The sequence below is a fragment of the Oncorhynchus nerka genome, linkage group LG2 (assembly GCF_034236695.1).
Source record: "Oncorhynchus nerka isolate Pitt River linkage group LG2, Oner_Uvic_2.0, whole genome shotgun sequence".
In the NCBI taxonomy this organism is placed as follows: Eukaryota; Metazoa; Chordata; class Actinopteri; order Salmoniformes; family Salmonidae; genus Oncorhynchus; species Oncorhynchus nerka.
Genome location: NC_088397.1, coordinates 84259504 through 84276345, shown reverse-complemented (window position 1 = coordinate 84276345; position 16842 = coordinate 84259504). Strand labels below are relative to the sequence as shown.

The 16842-nt window shown below is 47.5% G+C and overlaps 1 protein-coding gene across 1 annotated transcript in view; it reads left to right on the top strand.

The window, feature by feature from the left end:
• LOC115143765 (histone-lysine N-methyltransferase SETD5-like) overlaps window positions 1-15877 on the top strand; it is a 38570-nt gene extending 22693 nt beyond the window's left edge. The window contains 18 exon segments of the mRNA XM_065003948.1: window positions 2521-2945; window positions 3113-3230; window positions 3621-3730; window positions 3875-4184; window positions 4353-4424; window positions 4544-4693; window positions 4801-5151; window positions 5362-5619; window positions 5844-5967; window positions 8227-8504; window positions 8714-8770; window positions 8930-9418; window positions 10018-10110; window positions 11974-12025; window positions 12028-12268; window positions 12525-12652; window positions 12936-13024; window positions 13329-15877. Coding sequence (XP_064860020.1) covers window positions 2521-2945; window positions 3113-3230; window positions 3621-3730; window positions 3875-4184; window positions 4353-4424; window positions 4544-4693; window positions 4801-5151; window positions 5362-5619; window positions 5844-5967; window positions 8227-8504; window positions 8714-8770; window positions 8930-9418; window positions 10018-10110; window positions 11974-12025; window positions 12028-12268; window positions 12525-12652; window positions 12936-13024; window positions 13329-13961 — 3978 coding nt within the window. The 3' untranslated portion in view covers window positions 13962-15877.
• Window positions 15878-16842: the final 965 nt, after the last annotated feature.

Sequence of the window (16842 nt, the reverse complement as noted above, 5' to 3'; positions counted from 1 at the left end):
CATATATCTTTATGCACATATTCTTTATCCCTTTACACTTGTGTGTGTATAAGGTAGTAGTTTTGGAATTGTTAGCTAGATTACTCATTGGTTATTACTGCATTGTCGGAACTAGAAGCACAAGCATTTCACTACACTCGCATTAACATCTGCTAACCATGTGTATGTGACAAATAAAATTTGATTTGATTTGGCATTGTCATGTTGGAGGGTCATGTCATGTCAAGATGAGCCTGCAGCAAGGGTACCACATGAGGGAGGAGGATGTCTTCCCTGTAACGCACAGCGTTAAGATTGCCTGCAATGACAACAAGCTCAGTCCGATGATGCTGTGACACACCGCCTCAGACCATGACGGACCCTCCACCTCCAAATCGATCCCGCTTCGGAGTACAGGCCTCGGGTGTAACATGCATTCCTTCGACGATAAACGCCAATCCGACCATCACCCCTGGTGAGACAAAACCGCACACCGTCAGTGAAGAGCACTTTTTGCCAGTCCTGTCTGGTCCAGCGACGGTGGGATTGTGCCCATAGGCGACGTTGTTGCCGGTGATGTCTGGTGAGGACCTGCCTTACAACAGGCCTACAAGCCCTTAGTCCAGCCTCTCTCAGCCTATTGCGGACGGTTTGAGCACTGATGGAGGGACTGTTCGTTCCTGGTGTTACTCGGGCAGTTGTTGCCATCCTGTACCTGTACCGCAGGTGTGATGTTCAGATGTACCAATCCTGTGCAGGTGTTGTTACACGTGGTCTGTCGCTGTGAGGACAATCAGCTGTCCATCCTGTCTCCCTGTAGCGCTGTCTTAGGCGTCTCACAGTAAGGAACATTGCAATTTATTGCCCTGGCCACATCTGCAGTCCTCATGCCTCCTTGTAGCATGCCTTGGGCACATTCACGCAGATGAGCAGGGACCCTGGGCATCTTTCTTTTGGGTATTTTTCCAGAGTCAGTAGAAAGGCCTCTTTACACGGAACCCAAACTGGCTGCGCGAGAGCGCTATCGTGCACCATCGTGCATACATTTATTTTGTCCCCCCACACCAAACGTGATCACGACACGCAGGTTAAAATATCAAAACAAACTCTGAACCAATGACATTCATTTGGGGACAGGTCGAAAAGCATTAAACATGCATGGCAATTTAGCTAGTTAGCTTGCTGTTGCTAGCTAATTTGTCCTGGGATATAAACACTTAGGTTGTTATTTTACCTGAAATGCACAAGATCCTCTACTCCGACAATTAATCCACACATAAAACGGCCAACCGAATCGTTTCTAGTCATCTCTCCTCCTTCCAGGCATTTTCATCTTTGAACTTCTACTGTGATCGGCATCTAAACTTTCATAGTATTACCATGACTACCGGCAAAACAGTTTGACTTTCAATCATCCACGTGGGTATAACCAATGAAGATGGCACGTGGGTACCTGCTTCTATAAACCAATGAGGAGATGGGAGAGGCAGGACTTTCAGCGCGATCTGCATCAGAAATAGAAAGGAGTTCTATTTTAGCCCTTGGCAATGCAGACGCTCGTTGGTGGCGCGAGCAGTGTGGCTGCAATAATGGAATAACATAGATTTCTACATTTATTTTGCGACGCACGCAACGTGTCCGGTCTGGTCAGCAGGTTAGTGTCCTAATTTTTCATACCTGCGACCTTAAGACACTAACAGCTTACAGACGGAAGTCAATTAACGACTGTTCCACAGGTGCATGTTCATTAATTGTTTATGGTTCATTGACCAAGCATGAGAAACAGTGTTTAAACCCTTGACAATGAAGATCTGTGAAGTTATTTGGATTTTTACGAATTATCTTTCAAAGACAGGGTCCTGAAAAAGAGACGTTTCTTGTTTTGCTGAGTTTATATTCTGAGATCATGTGACACTTCGATTGAACACAGGTGGACTAATTCTGTGACTTCTGAAGGTAATTGGTTGCACCAGATCTTATTTAGGGGCTTTATAGCAAAGGGGGTGAATACATATGCACGCACTACTTTTCCATATTTTTTTAAAAGTTATTTTCATTTCACTTCACCAATTTGGACTTTTGTGTGTCCCAATTACAAGAAATCCAAATAAAAACCCATTTAAATTACAGGTTGTAATGCAACAAAATAGGAAAAATGCCAAGGGGGATGAATACTTTTGCAAGGCACAGTATGTGGGGGGGAGACTAAATGTTGTCATCAGTGCCACTTTGTGTTGCACCAGGAATCTATTGAGTGACCTATGTTCCATTGAGCATAACACAGACACCAATCACCTTATTATTGCACGGTGCAGGTGATCTAGAACACAGTGCATTACCCAGACATCCACCCATGATAACACATGTCTCTAAACATTTTGACATGGTATGGCTCCAAAGCAAGTAGAAACAAACACGTTGTAGACCTGAAATGGTCATTTTTGAAAAAGGTCTTAGAATGAAGGTAAATTTAAAAAAAGAAAAGTATATTTATTTTTAACGACACTGCTCTGAAGTAAACACTCTCCTACCCTCCCCCAGAACTCCACGACGGAGGCCAGCGCGGTGGACGAGACTACAGCGGAGGGCTGGGAGAGCCGCATCCGCCAGTGGACGGACCAGTACGAGGAGGCTACAGCCAACCAGTACAGCGCCGATGTCCAGATGCTGCTCCAGCTGCACCGTGCCGTTACCGCCGAGGGCGTGGCGAGTGAGACTAGCTTACCGGCCCAGGTCAACGCCTCGGCGGACGCCATGGACACAATTAACCGTACAGAGCTGGCGTGCAACAATACGGTGCTGGGCTCTCAGATGCAGTTACAGCTGGGGCGGGTGACGCGTGTGCAGAACCACAGGAAGGTCCTGCGGGCGGCAAGGGATCTAGAGCCAGACACCCTGATCATCGAGTACCGGGGCAAGGTCATGCTGAAACAGCAGTTTGAGGTCAACGGACACTTCTTCAAAAAGTATGCATTTTCTGAAATGAAGCAAAATATTAATACGCTGTAAACTGCACCAGTGCTTTAAAAATGTTTTATGGAGGAAATGTATGCTGTATTCAGGATAAACATCAGCACTGTAAAATATTATGCAAAAATGCACATTTTGATATTGTTTTGACTTTTTTTTTTAGGCCCTACCCCTTTGTGCTGTTCTACTCCAAATTCAACGAGGTGGAGATGTGCGTGGACGCACGGACATTTGGGAATGATGCACGCTTCATCCGGAGGTCCTGCACGCCCAACGCAGAGGTCAGCCATCGTGGTTTTGTTTGTTTGTTTTCTTCAAGAAAGGCATTGGGTTCATCTCAATCATCTCTTCCTTTCATCATCTCCAATCGTTAGTTCAATTCACTCATCTCAGGTGAATTTAGGTCAGTCAATCAAATGTATTTATAAAGCACTTTTTACATCAGCCAAGTCACAAAGTGCTATATAGAATCCCAGCCTAAAACCTCAAACAGCAAGCAATGCAGATGTAGGCCTCACCTATCCAGATCTCTGACATCAGTGTAGATGAAGGAAAGGAGATTAGGAGAGCAAGGCCACTCAGGACTATTGAGACGCACCCTTCTAGAGGGAAATGGATACAGTTATGATTATATCTCCTAGATAGAAGACACTCCTCTGTCTCCTCTCCAGGTTCGGCATATGATCGCAGAGGGCATGATCCACCTCTGTGTCTACGCTGTCACGCAGATCCCCAGAGACGCAGAGGTCACCATCGGCTTTGACTATGACTTCAATAGCTGGTCAGTGTCAATTATATCTATAAAGGCCTTTTTACATCAGCAGTTGTCACAAATCACACAACAGACTGTTTCTCTCGTCTGTCTCTTGACTCCAAAGTGTCCAGCAAAGTGTGATCAAAATCCTATGTTTTATCATTATTGCAGTAACTATAAGGTGGACTGTGCCTGCCACAAGAACAACCAGCAGAACTGCCCTGTGCAGAAGCATAACCTGAACCCGCGCGAGACCCTAGGCTGCCCCGGCACGGGTTCGCTGCCCCCACCCTCCCAGCTCACAGGGCACACGGGGGCAGAGACGCGGCGGCGGAAGGCCCGGCGGAGAGAGATAGAAGGGTCAGGCGGCGGCCCAGGACTGGGTGGGATGTCGGACGACAGTAACCAGCCGCCCGAGGAGAGTGGTGAGGTCCGGGAGACGCTGCAGGGCAACGGCAGCCTGGGCAACAGCGATGTTGAGGTGTGTGTGAATCTTAGTGGAAAGGTGTGTGTATACAGGCAGTTAATGTTGAGGTGTAGCAGTTTGTAATGGAATGTGGTGCTGTCCTACTAAGACACATGGGGGTGTATCCACTGTGCAGTGAAAATGTCCCACATTTATCATTCACAATGTGTATGTGTGTTACAGGAGGGCCTCAAGCAGGAGGAAGGAGAGGAGGGCGAGCTGGACCAGAACGGAGTCCTCATCTCCACTAGACCGGTATGCTGCCGACATCACAGCTTTGACATCATTTCCTGTCACACTGACCAACCCACTGTCATAATATGGAATCATAGTATTAGTCTTCAGTTCGTAATCCATCCTCTCTCTCTCTGTAGAAGAGGACGTCTACCACAGGGGGCATAGATGAGCCCAAACAGGAGGGCCTGGATTGCGAGGAGTGGAGCAGAGGGAACCCCACAGGGAGTAACCCCACACCTCACCAAGCAGGGGTGGGGATAAGCACCCGTCGTGCAACTTGCGCGACTGTGAGTCGGACTTCCCTCCCCCTTAGCGCCACATTCTGTTTTTGAACTTGGTGTCCAATTTTCCAATTTAATTTATCCCTAAACAGAATCTCCCTCTCGGTCTCCAGGAACCATCCTCAGCAGCCGACGCAGACAAGACCCAGACGTCCGCCGCTCCCCTCCCGGCCCCCCTTGCTCCCCCCAAGCCTCCCCCGGCCCGCTCCTCCAAGCCCCGGCCTAAGAGCCGTATCTCGCGCTACCGCTCCAGCTCGTCACAGCGCGCCCGGCGCCAGCGGCAGGCCCTGGCCCAGCAGCAGGCGGCCCTGGAGCAAGGGGTGGCTGCTGAGATGCAGGAGAGCCCCCTGGGGGCCCCTGGTTCAGAGCTGGGCCTGGTGGACGGGGCACTGGGAGTCGGCCAGGTCTTAGACGGAGAAGGCCTGAGTGCTCTGAACAAGGGCAACCTGCCCAAGACCAAGAAGGTGAGAGGGATGGGCCTGGCTTCCAACCACCTTTTTGGGGATTTAATCATTATTATTAATTGACTCTTTATTAAACCAGGAGAACTCTTTTGAGGTTAAGAACCTCTTTTTCCTTGCTGAATTACAGAATTATAGGCTAATATCAACACAATAAAAATACCACACACAAACTTGACAATTTGTCCCTAAAAAGTCTCCCCCACCCTCCAGTATCTGGTGACAGAGTGGCTGAACGACAAGGTGCTGGACAAGGCAGCCCAGCAGGAGGTGCCCACGGTGGAGCGGCAGCTGCGCATCACCACCGACCCCACGGTGCTGGCCACCACCCTCAACATGCTGCCGGGCCTGACGGCCTCGCCGCTCATCTGCACAGCGCCCAAGCACTACGTGCGCTTTGGCTCGCCCTTCAACCCCGAGCGACGGCGCCGGCCCGTCAGCGTGGACGCAGCCTACGGCTCCTTCAAGAAGGTACCGGTGGAGAGAGACAGCGTTGTGGGAGTTGTCATAAAGTCAGTTATGGGTTCAATGGAGAATAGGGTAGATGGGGAAAATGTAGTGTAATGTGCAGCAGGTGCTCGAGACGCTGTTGGTCTCCTTTCCCCTAAAGTGTGCACTTGTTCACTTCCCTTCATAAATGTGAAAGCGTTTCAGTATATTGTCTCAGGCTGATATCTATTTGTATCTGTGTTCAGAGATGGATCCAACAGGCCCAGTGCGAGAGTGGGCCGTGCTCGGGAGGCCTGGAGGACGGCACCGAGTCCACCTCCTCTCACCAAAGTAACAGCAGCAGCTCCACCCCCAACCCTTTTAAAGCAGGTATCTACCGCTTTTTAGTCTGTTCACTGTCTACTAACAAGTCTAGTAGTGTTTGTAATCTAGTACAGATCTGATTTCAAATATGTTGAGAATTCGTTTTAGGCTGGGTTTGCACTTTTGGAATTTTTATATTGGTTCCACTGCAACATCCAAACTCAATTAAGCACAGATACAATATTTGATAGGATTTTTAATAGTTTTGAAGCCACGTCTGGTGTAGTGTTCTTGCAGTTGGGGGTTATTTCAAATTGATCTCAAAATAAATGTTGATTCAACATAGATTAATAACCAATTGTTTTACCTACTTTGCCCTAATTAGTCAACCATGCACGTCATTTAATTTTAAATTAACTTAACACCAAATGAAGATCCTTTTAATCATCGTCTGTTCAACCTCTCGTGTCGTCTGAGATTCCCAAAGATTGGAAAGCAGCTGCGGTCATCCCCCTCTTCAAAGGGGTGGAACACTCTTGACCCAAACTGCAACAGACCTATATCTAACCTACCCTGCCTTTCTAAGGTCTTCGAAAGCCAAGTCAACAAACAGATTACCAACCATTTCGAATCCCACCATACCTTCGCCGCTATGCAGTCTGGTTTCAGAGCTGGTCATGGTTGCACCTTAGCCACGCTCAAGGTCCTAAACGATATCTTAACCGCCATTGATAAGAAACAATACTGTGCAGCCGTATTCATTGATCTGGCCAAGGCTTGCGACTCTGTCAATCACCACATCCTCATCGACAGACCTCGATAGCCTTGGTTTCTCAAATGACTGCCTCGCCTGGTTCACCGACTACTTCTCTGATAGAGTTCAGTGTGTCAAATAGGAGGGCCTGTTGTCCAGACCTCTGGCAGTCTCTATGGGGGTGCCGCAGGGTTCAATTCTTTGACCGACTCTCCTCTCTGTATACATCAATGATGTCGCTCTTGCTGCTGGTGAGTCTCTGATCCACCTCTACGCAGACGACACCATTCTCTATACCTCTGGCCCTTCTTTGGACACTGTTAACTAACCTCCAGACGAGCTTCAATGCCAAAGAACTCTCCTTCCGTGGCCTCCAATTGCTCTTAAATACAAGTAAAACTAAATGTATGCTCTTCAACCGATCGCTGCCCGCGCCTGCTCGCCCGTCCAGCATCACTACTCTGGATGGTTCTGACTTAGGTATTTCCAGTTGTCCACATAGTCTGTCTGTCTGGTTAGACTGTAAACTCTCCTTCCAGACTCACATCAAACATCTCCAATCCAAAGTTAAATCTAGAAATGGCTTCCTATTTCGCAACAAAGCATCCTTCACTCATGTTTGGCACATACCCTTGTAAAACTGACCATCCTACCGATCCTCGACTTCGGCAATGTCATTTACAAAATAGCCTACAATACCCTACTCAATAAATTGGATGCAGTCTATCACGGTGCCATCCGTTTTGTCACTAAAGCCCCATATACTACCCACCGCTGCGACCTGTATGCTCCTGGTGGCTGGCCCTCGCTTCATACTCGTCGCCAAACCCACTGGCTCCAGGTCATCTACAAGACCCTGCTAGGTAAAGTTCCCCCTTAGCTCGCTGGTCACCGTAGCTGCACCCACCTGTAGCACGTGCTCCAGCAGGTATATCTCTCTGGTCACCCCCAAAACCAATTCTTCCTTTGGCCGCCTCTCCTTCCAGTTCTCTGCTGCCAATGACTGGATCGAACTACAAAAATCTCTGAAACTGGAAACACTTATCTCCCTGACTAGCTTTAAGCACCAGCTGTCAGAGCAGCTCAAAGATTACTGCACCTGTACATAGCCCATCTATAATTTAGCCCAAACAACTACCTCTCCCCTACTGTATTTATTTATTTATTTATTTTGCTCCTTTGCACCCCATTATTTCTATCTCTACCTTGCACATTCTTCCATTGCAAATCTACCATTCCAGTGTTTTACTTGCTATATTGTATTTACTTCGCCACCATGGCCTCTTTTTTTGCCTTTTCCTCCCTTTTCTCACCTCATTTGCTGTATATGGACTTATTTTTCTACTGTATTATTGACTGTATGTTTGTTTTACTCCATGTGTAACTGTGTGTTGTTGTATGTGTCGAACTGCTTTGCTTTATCTTGGCCAGGTCGCAATTGTAAATGAGAACTTGTTCTCAACTTGCCTACCTGGTTAAATAAAATAAATAAATACAAATCGGCATACGCTGGCACCTGTCACCGCAGATAATCTGAGGCTGTTGCTTTCTTTCCGCTCGCCGCTAAAAAGAACTGGCGGCACCCCCCAAGAAGCGGCGGTCCGTTTACGGCCCAGAGGCGGAGGCGGCTCCACCACTTCCCGGCTCAGAAGAACACAGTCTGCTACTGCGGCCCCTATCACCCATCACGCCCCCGTTGCCCTCAGACCACCCCTTACTCAGCCCCGCCTCCTACGCTGCCCCCGCGCTGCTGGGTCGTTACGGCGACGAGGAGCACCGGCTGTCCAACGGCTATTCACCGCTGCCCTCGCTGCCCACCAGCCGCTGCAACACGCCGCTGCAGTTTGAGGTACTGGGGACACGGAGAACGCCCCTAGAACACACAGACACAAATATGATATACTGAAATACACACACACACCTACAAAACGATGGGCCACCCTAACAGGAAAATTCAGCATTGAACTACAGTGCATATACATGGTTGTTTTCACTGTGCTACCTATCTGTTTGTAGTGGTATTTAATGTGTCTCTCTCCCTCTTTCCTACCCATCCAGAACATATCGTCTCCAGAGGCCTCTCCTGTGCACAGGCCGGAGTCCATCTCTCCAGAGGTAGGTACCCCACAGACCCAGAGCAGCTGTCAGAGCACTGAAGCCAGGGCTAGATGACTTTCACTTTAGTCTCCCGGGACAGGGAACACGGGCCGGTGAGGGCAGTTTTGTGTCACAGTGTTCATCTTGTAACTCTGTTCTCCTCTGCTCCACCTATAGCCGTGCCTGCGGCCCGACTTTGACGCCCAGTGCTGCACCCTGCAGTTTCCAGACCTCTCCCTGTCCTCGGGCCTGGAGAGCCCCGTGCCTGCCATGTCAGATGAATTCACTCTCCTCTTGGCAACGGGGCCTCCTCCCGACACACAGGGGCCGCTCACCCCCTTGACACCGGGTACCCCCTCCGAGTCGGCCCTGCAGGCCAGAGAGCAGAGCTTCAGGACGGAGTTCAACCTCATCTACACCTGCTCCCCACTCAACGCCAACCTGGGAAACCTCGCCCCTGCTGCCCCCACCGACAGGCGCATCAGCCAATCAGAGGGCAGCTATTCCCCGGCCGAGTCCTTCTACAGCACCGTGAGTGGCCAGGGGATCCTGGCGGAGGCGGGGTCTGACTCGCTGTCGCCCTACGGCGAGCTGCACTTTGGCGGCAGCTACCCGGATGGCGGCACGCCACCCCACCACACCAGCAACCCACCACAGAAGAAGAAGGCAAGTCCTCCAACTTGCTCAGCTTCTTCCTGCTTTAGTTTTTTCACCCTCAGAAATGAAACTGTTAATGAAGATATTTCTGTTCGAATTACATTCCTAAATGGGGGTACGATAGGTAGGTCATGTCTGTAGTGAAAGTGTGGAAGTAGTGCCTACTTGCTTATTGGTATAAAGTCTGAATTTGAGTGGAGAGTGGTATTGAGACTGTGGTATGAAAATTTAAAGGATACTCAGTCATTGTGTGGTCTTTACTTGCTTTGTGTTTTCTATTCACTATGTGTCAAATAGATTGGTCAGTGACTCCACATCAAGATATAATTAAATCAAAATAGACCTGGGGTAATTATTTTCCAAAAAGGCTACATCGTTTAAAAAAATTAAAAAATATATTGTTACATTGATCTTTTCTATTGTCTGTCAGTTGGCTGCATGGACTTTCACCTGTCTTCAGAAAGGAATACTACGGGACCACATTTCTCTTTATGTACTGTCTCCTACTGCAGCTAGCCCAACAGGTTGTGTTGTCCACCCTGTCACTCCCCCTATGCTCCTCCTGAAACCTTTGCCAAGTCTTTCTTCCACTGTTTTTTCCAAGGCAGAGGGCCATCCTGCAAACCGTTAGTCTGCTGACAGGACAGCCAGATTACCAGGCTATAGCAGTAAGACGTGAATACAAGACAGTACAAAATATGGTGAATATTTCCATACGACCATTTAGAAGTGTGCATGTAAATATTGTTTTGCATTTGCATACAAACCCCACCCCCGTCCGCCAAACCCCCCCCTTCAAAACGTACCATGAGTATCATCAATTTATCTAAACATCTCTATATCTGAAACATGGTCACCCCATCAGCTCGGAGTGCCATACAACGAGGCTGATGGTTCATGATATCATCTTCAGCCTGGCGAGTTTGGGCCGGGCCTTGCTGGCTTCACTGGCCATTTGTCTATGGTCCACCTCATCCATAGTTCTGTCCTCCTGTGCCTGCATCCTCTTTCACCAGCCTTGACCCACACCCAAGTCAGATCATACCAGCAGTATGGCCAATTCCCATCTAAGAGCCATACTAGCTGCCCTTCAAGAGGCACCCCCAAGGGTCCAAGGACAATCAGAAGGCCCATAAAATAAGCCTTTGGAGCCTGAAACTGTTCTAAGGGCCCAATTGGAATCAAAAGGCCCTAACAAATACAGTAGTCCTCAGATCCCAAGATCCTAGTGCGTGGCCATTCTTCAAGTCCTAAGGCCCTGATGGCAACCCTATGGGTCTAGGTGGGGCCCCCTGAGTGCCTCCCCCTACCCTTCTCTCCGCCCTCTTTTGGTTCAGCTCACCGCACCCCGATAGCCCTGATATCGGACCGTCTAGTCAGCCAGCCTGCTCCATATCTCTCACCCCCCATCCCCCTGGACCCTCCTTAAGTCTCCTGCCTTTGCCATGACAACATTCCGCCAGACTGTTCTCTCTCTCATTGTCTCTGAGTGTGATTGAATGTACCAGACTGTTCTCTCTCTCATTGTCTCTGAGTGTGATTGAATGTACCAGACTGTTCTCTCTCTCATTGACTCTGAGTGTGGGTAGGTGTACTGTAGTGGGTGTGGGTGGGTAGGTGTACTGTAGTGGGTGCTCTGTGGTTCTGTTTACATTGTGTTGCTTGTTTTCGTGTCTGACCTCACAGTAGTTGCTTTGTGTGATGTTTCGTTTGATGATGACAACGACCAGTTGCCTGTGCTGATGATAGATTTTGACCGTTACTAACTATCCGTAAAGCACAGAAAGGCTTCAAAAGCAAACAGAAGGTTGGTGCGTGAACATGATTACTTCCTGATTCTGGTAATGGCACTGATACCAATAATCTGGTACAAAAATGTATTTTGGTTACCATTCAGCAGGTGGTTGGTCCCAACACTGTAAGGACAGAGTGCTGAAGCTATACTGGATTGTTTCTTTGTCTTTTGCCATATGACTCGTTCCAATGGTCATCCCTCCCAAGGTATTGTTTATTTTTTACATCTATCAACTTCAGATAACCACTCCAACAGAGGATGAGGTTGACCAATCATAGAACAAAATAGAACTTCCAGATGTTAGAAGTATTAAATTGTTGACCAGTGCTGGTTGCTCTTTCCGGTTAAAAGGATCTACACAGTCTTCGCAATGGATCCGACAGAGATTAGTTTGCGTTGCTCTCTACTTTATGTAGTTCTACATACTTTTGTGCTCTTCAATTTTTGGAACGCCACTCATACGGAGCTCGGTAGCTCTATTTGAGTAGACTGCGACATCACTGTGGAGAGCCCTTTAGGATTTGGGAACATTTAGGATGTTTGGTCTTTTGGAAATCAGTTGGTAACATGTAAGCGAATGTACATTCAAGGTAGAGTCGTCTTAATAGTTGATATGATGCATGACGTTGTCTGTCCATACCGCTCTGGTGATAACGGGTGTCGTAATGCAACCAGTGGTATTGTGTGACACCATGGCGTGTGTAACCTCATGGCACTAAGCCTGTACATATGGCTGACTAGGAGTGGTTATTTTTCCTCGACTCCTCAGGTGTCTCTGCTGGAGTACCGTAAGAGGAAGCAGGGGAGCAGCAGGGACCCCGAGCACGGGGCAGCTCCCTGGGCACCCCCACCCGCCTCGGCTCCGTCTGTGCCAGCGCCGAGTCCCCCAGAGGCCCCCATTCCCTCCACTTGCAGCCCTCATCCTCCCCCCACAGCTCCTTCTCCTCCCCCCCCCAGATGGAGGAGGTGAGCCCCCCAGATAACCACCACCACACCACCACCTCCCACGCCCCGGGACCACCACAGCAACAGCAGCCCAGAGATCAGGAGAGCATCAGCCACTGGTAAGACTAGATATCGCTGCCACACCACATTCTCTCACAGTACTTTGTTTCCTGTCACTGTTTTCAGACATATCCACCTTTGCTGTCACACCTTTTTTATGTTGTGGGGTTGACTGGTGTTTGAGACTATTTGCTTGGGAAGGTGGGACCATTAGCAACCTGAGCCCTGTGTGGTGTCTCCAGACATAGTCAGCTCATCTAAACATAAACCCCTGATCGAACGTACTCTACATGACGGTGTTGTGCTTTGATCCAGGATGGTGCCCACAACAGTAGAGCGGCTGAGGGAGGGCCAGGGAGTCTTAGAGCGGGTACTGAGGGGCTCCCTCAAGATGGACCGCGTGCTGAAGAGGACAGATGACTCGGCTGCTGACAAGGACCCTGGTACTGTACTCGTTTTCACTACCAGTTTTTCTCGTTTTCACATGAATGTGGTGTAGTAGAAAATTCAGACCAGATGTCCTCCTGTCCACGTTATTGTCTGAAATATAGACGTCTAGGTGTATTTAGGCTGAAGGCCAGGTTAGTCTTGTCTGAAATGTAGATATCTAGCCTAGTTTGAAACACAAGACGGTTGCTGAATTAAGGTTCAGAGGTTTCAGGGAATGTGCATGCATGTACCATCTGTTCTCCTGTTAAACTTGTGTCCTGTTGTGTGTTATCCCAGATGCAGACCGGTATGAGATCCAGACAGTTCCCCTGGCCTCTCCCATGAAGAGCCCACAGACATACAGCCCGTCTGTCTACACTTACCAGGTATTGTACTACATCATTTGTGAGAATTTAGTGTTTTGTTTTGTCTGGCCAGCGGTGTAATCATTTCTTAAAACAGCTTCAAATGAAATGTTTTGCAACGAAAACTAGCGTTTCTGTTGGACAGGCTCAGCAAACCGAGAGAGACCTACCTGAATCTGTCCAATAGAAACGCTAGAATAAAAAGAAAATAAGTTTTGTAACTGTTTTGATTACACCTGTTTTTTGTGGGGGGTGTTAATTTGTTTGAGGTGTGTACTGGGTGTCAGGTTCATTATAAGTCATTTGTGTGTGTTGTCATTCTAAGGTGCAGCCCCCCTTATCGGAGAGCCACCATCAGACAGTGGACAGTCCGGCCTTCCTTCAGCAGAGCGCGTCCTCTCCATTCCATGGCTCCTACAGCCCCTCGGCCCCATTTCCCTCAGTTCAGGGCTTCTACCCTCGCCTGTCTCAAGGCCACTCGCAGCATCATACACAACAGCCACTCAACTCCTCGCCCTCCTTCCCCAACCAGACAACCTCCTCTGCAGACTCAGCCCTATGTGGGGCTTCCAGACCACCAGGAGGCGCTCTGCACCAGTCGAGCGGCAGCAGCAGTATGGACGGGTCCCACACGTACAGCGCCGGGAGCCAGCTAAAAGCCAGCCTCTTGAACAGCGGGTTGTCAGGGTCTCCTACCCCTGGCTCCAGGGCTCACGGCAACCCTAAAACAGACTTGGGCGCCAGTGTGGCGGGGAACCACACCTCCAGACTGAGCCAGCAGCTGGCATCCCGTAGCCTGAAACCAGGCAGCCCCGGGCAGACGGTGCTGCAGGCCGGCTCCAGGCTTCTGGCGGCCACCGCCGGCCAACACTACCCGCAACGCGGGGCACCACTCAGTCCGTTCCAGCACCCCCCCATACAGGGACCAGGAGTAAGGACACAGTCAGGAAGCGTTTAGGATGTTGTGTGTGTGTTTTTGAGTGAGTGAAATGGTGTACCTCCTCTCCTAAACCCTCTGGAGAAACTAGGTTTGGGGATATGTACAGACCTCCGAGGAGCCACGACTCTGCTTCTTGTATTTCTCCTTATTTTCTGTCTTTCTTTTTGCGGAAAACGATTTACTGTGTTCTGCGGAAAACAATTTACTGTGTTCTGCGTCTAGCTAATCGAGGAACTTCAACATCCTCAAGGAATCAATGGAAAAAGAGGAAGAAAATACATGTTCAACAAAAAAGAGAAATCATTTGTAATTTGAAATGACCCTGACATGAACAGACTGTGTAAAACAGTAGATGGTGAAACTCAACCATGAGTATCTGTACAAAGTGTTTATGTTTTTGAAGAAATGTACCTGTTGTTTTGGTACCTGGTTTGATAATGCTGAGATTTTGTTGAGGTAACTTTTTGTTATTTGGCCAGCAGCAGGGTCAGTCCTGCAGTATACATGTGTTTAGTTTGGAAAGGGTAAACGATACCAGCAAGAGCGTATGTGTGTATCATCCGTTATAAAGATGCAGAGAGGGTGGCAGCTATGAGCTCCCTAAAAATCATTCCATATGATTTCCAACTTTTTGTGTAAAATGTTTTTCTGAAAAGTCTTGATCTGTTTTTCACTGTTCTTTGATTTTCTTCCCCACTTGACTGTTTTGATTTGCTATATTACTACTTCACAGTAGATTTGCTATATTGTACTTGAGTCAAACAGATCTTGTAATTCATGGTGCTGCAGTTGTTTTCTTTTTAAGTTATTTACAGTTAAATCCAGTTATGTTTCCCACAAATCGGTTGATTCAACTCGCCATCTGTCATTTGGAATCAAACTTTTGCCAGAAATGCATCCTAGTAATCGTTAACACCTTTTTGTGCTGGAATGCAGTGACAGTGAGAAGTAAGAAGAATATATATATATATATATATATATTATTTTTACTCCGTTGTTGGGTTTGTCTCTTTTGAATCCTGTCGGATTAGTTTTATCAAAATGTATTGAGAATATATTTCTCTCCTTCTGACCATTCCTGACCATATGCCACCTAAGAAAACAGGAGGATGGTTTGAACGGTATAAAAAAAAGCTGCTGTGTTCTCCTTATTTCTTGCTGCTTCAAGAAGTCTCACTTTCCACAGAATTAGGGTCCTTACCAACTGAATACTAAACAAAAAGATGAAAATCACAACGCAAAATTAGTCATGTGCCATGACCACAGCATTGGGACTTTCAATCAACGTTAAATGACATTGCTGATGCACGCTGGGAGTTGTAGTACCCTAGTGCCAGGAAGATGGAAATCGTTCAGACTGGACATTCTAATTTGGTTGGGAGTAAATGTCTTTGGGGCCCCAGGAACCACACTGGGGCTTCGGAAAGAGGGACTGGCCAGCTTGACCGGACACTTGACCTTTCTTCTTATTGCCTCATCCACAGACGTAAGGTACTCACTGTTTGAATGAATGTTTGACAGAAGACTTCTTGAAAAATGTCACCCAAAATTACCAGCACCTTAAATAAAGAAATAACCCCTAAAATGAAACAAAAATGACAATGTATGATCATGTGTACTTGTATCAAATGTGTTAAACTGTAAAGAGAAATCTAGTACACTAAATTTGCCGCATGATATTTATTTTCTGGGACTGACAGATGGTCGGATTGGGATGATTAGGTCTGTTGACAAAGTCTTTGTTTTTACTCTTCACTTTCGACTCCCAGAGAAACTGGACACTGTATTTTTTTGGGGGGGTGACGTTTAACTCGTTTTATTTTTTACACAATATAGTGGTGACTATGTGGACTCCCCCATCCAAAAGAGAAAAAAGCAGAAGAGATGTAATGCATTTTCATAATAAAATACTGATGATGATGTATTTAGAAAAATGGCTATGTTGATATTTCATGCACTATCCGCTCCCAAAAACCTGTTGAAGAAATAGTTGACATTTATTTACACAGTATCTAACACTGCCATGTTTTATTTGAAATAATTGATTATATACATATACTATATACACAGTGACGGGTGAGGCTAGGGAGTTGCCCTGTAAGGCTGAGTAAACGCCACAGTCAAGCTTTCTGCTGAGCAATTCATCACTGACAATTGTGTGAAGTTACACGCTCTGCCATGCACAGCTCAAATCTCAGTACGGGTGAAGTCGCAAAGAGTTTGCGGAGCCTGTATGGAGCGTGCATAGTAGAATGTAAATCCAGCCTCGGTTTGTGAAGTTGACCGATGGCGCTCTCGCTTCCTCACATTGAAAACATAGCGGTCTGCGAAATACAGAAGACTGAACATCTACGAAGGAACCGAAATAGACCTTTGTAACTGCATGGCAATGAAGGGTATCTGGTTGAGATTTGAGGGCCACACTCGGGCAGTGCCGGGTAATAGCGTCGACATCTAGAAGCACGCCGTTTGTCTTGTCACGAGGTCAAATCAAACTTTTATTTGTCACATGCTTCGTAAACAACAGGTGATACAATATTGACATATGGTCGGAGTCCTCCTCAAACTACTCAGTTGGCCGCTTACGCCTCGATCACGCCGTCATTGCATTTTGGTACACCAGAAGTACATTCCTTTCCAATGGAACGCTGTTTGCTTTGCAGAACTGCAGAGGCCGTTAGTGTGTTTTGTGTGATGCATAAATTGGATTTATCGAACGTTTGCGTCAGACTCCTCGACAGAAATGGTAGCAGAAAGTTCATGTTGAACCTTTGTTGCACACAAATCCAGATGATGCCGCTTACTATTTTGCGCTATGACACTATCGGGTGTGATCAAGGCGTTACAACTCTATCACATTTTTTATTTAACCTTTAACTATGTTAATCATTGTGTAAAA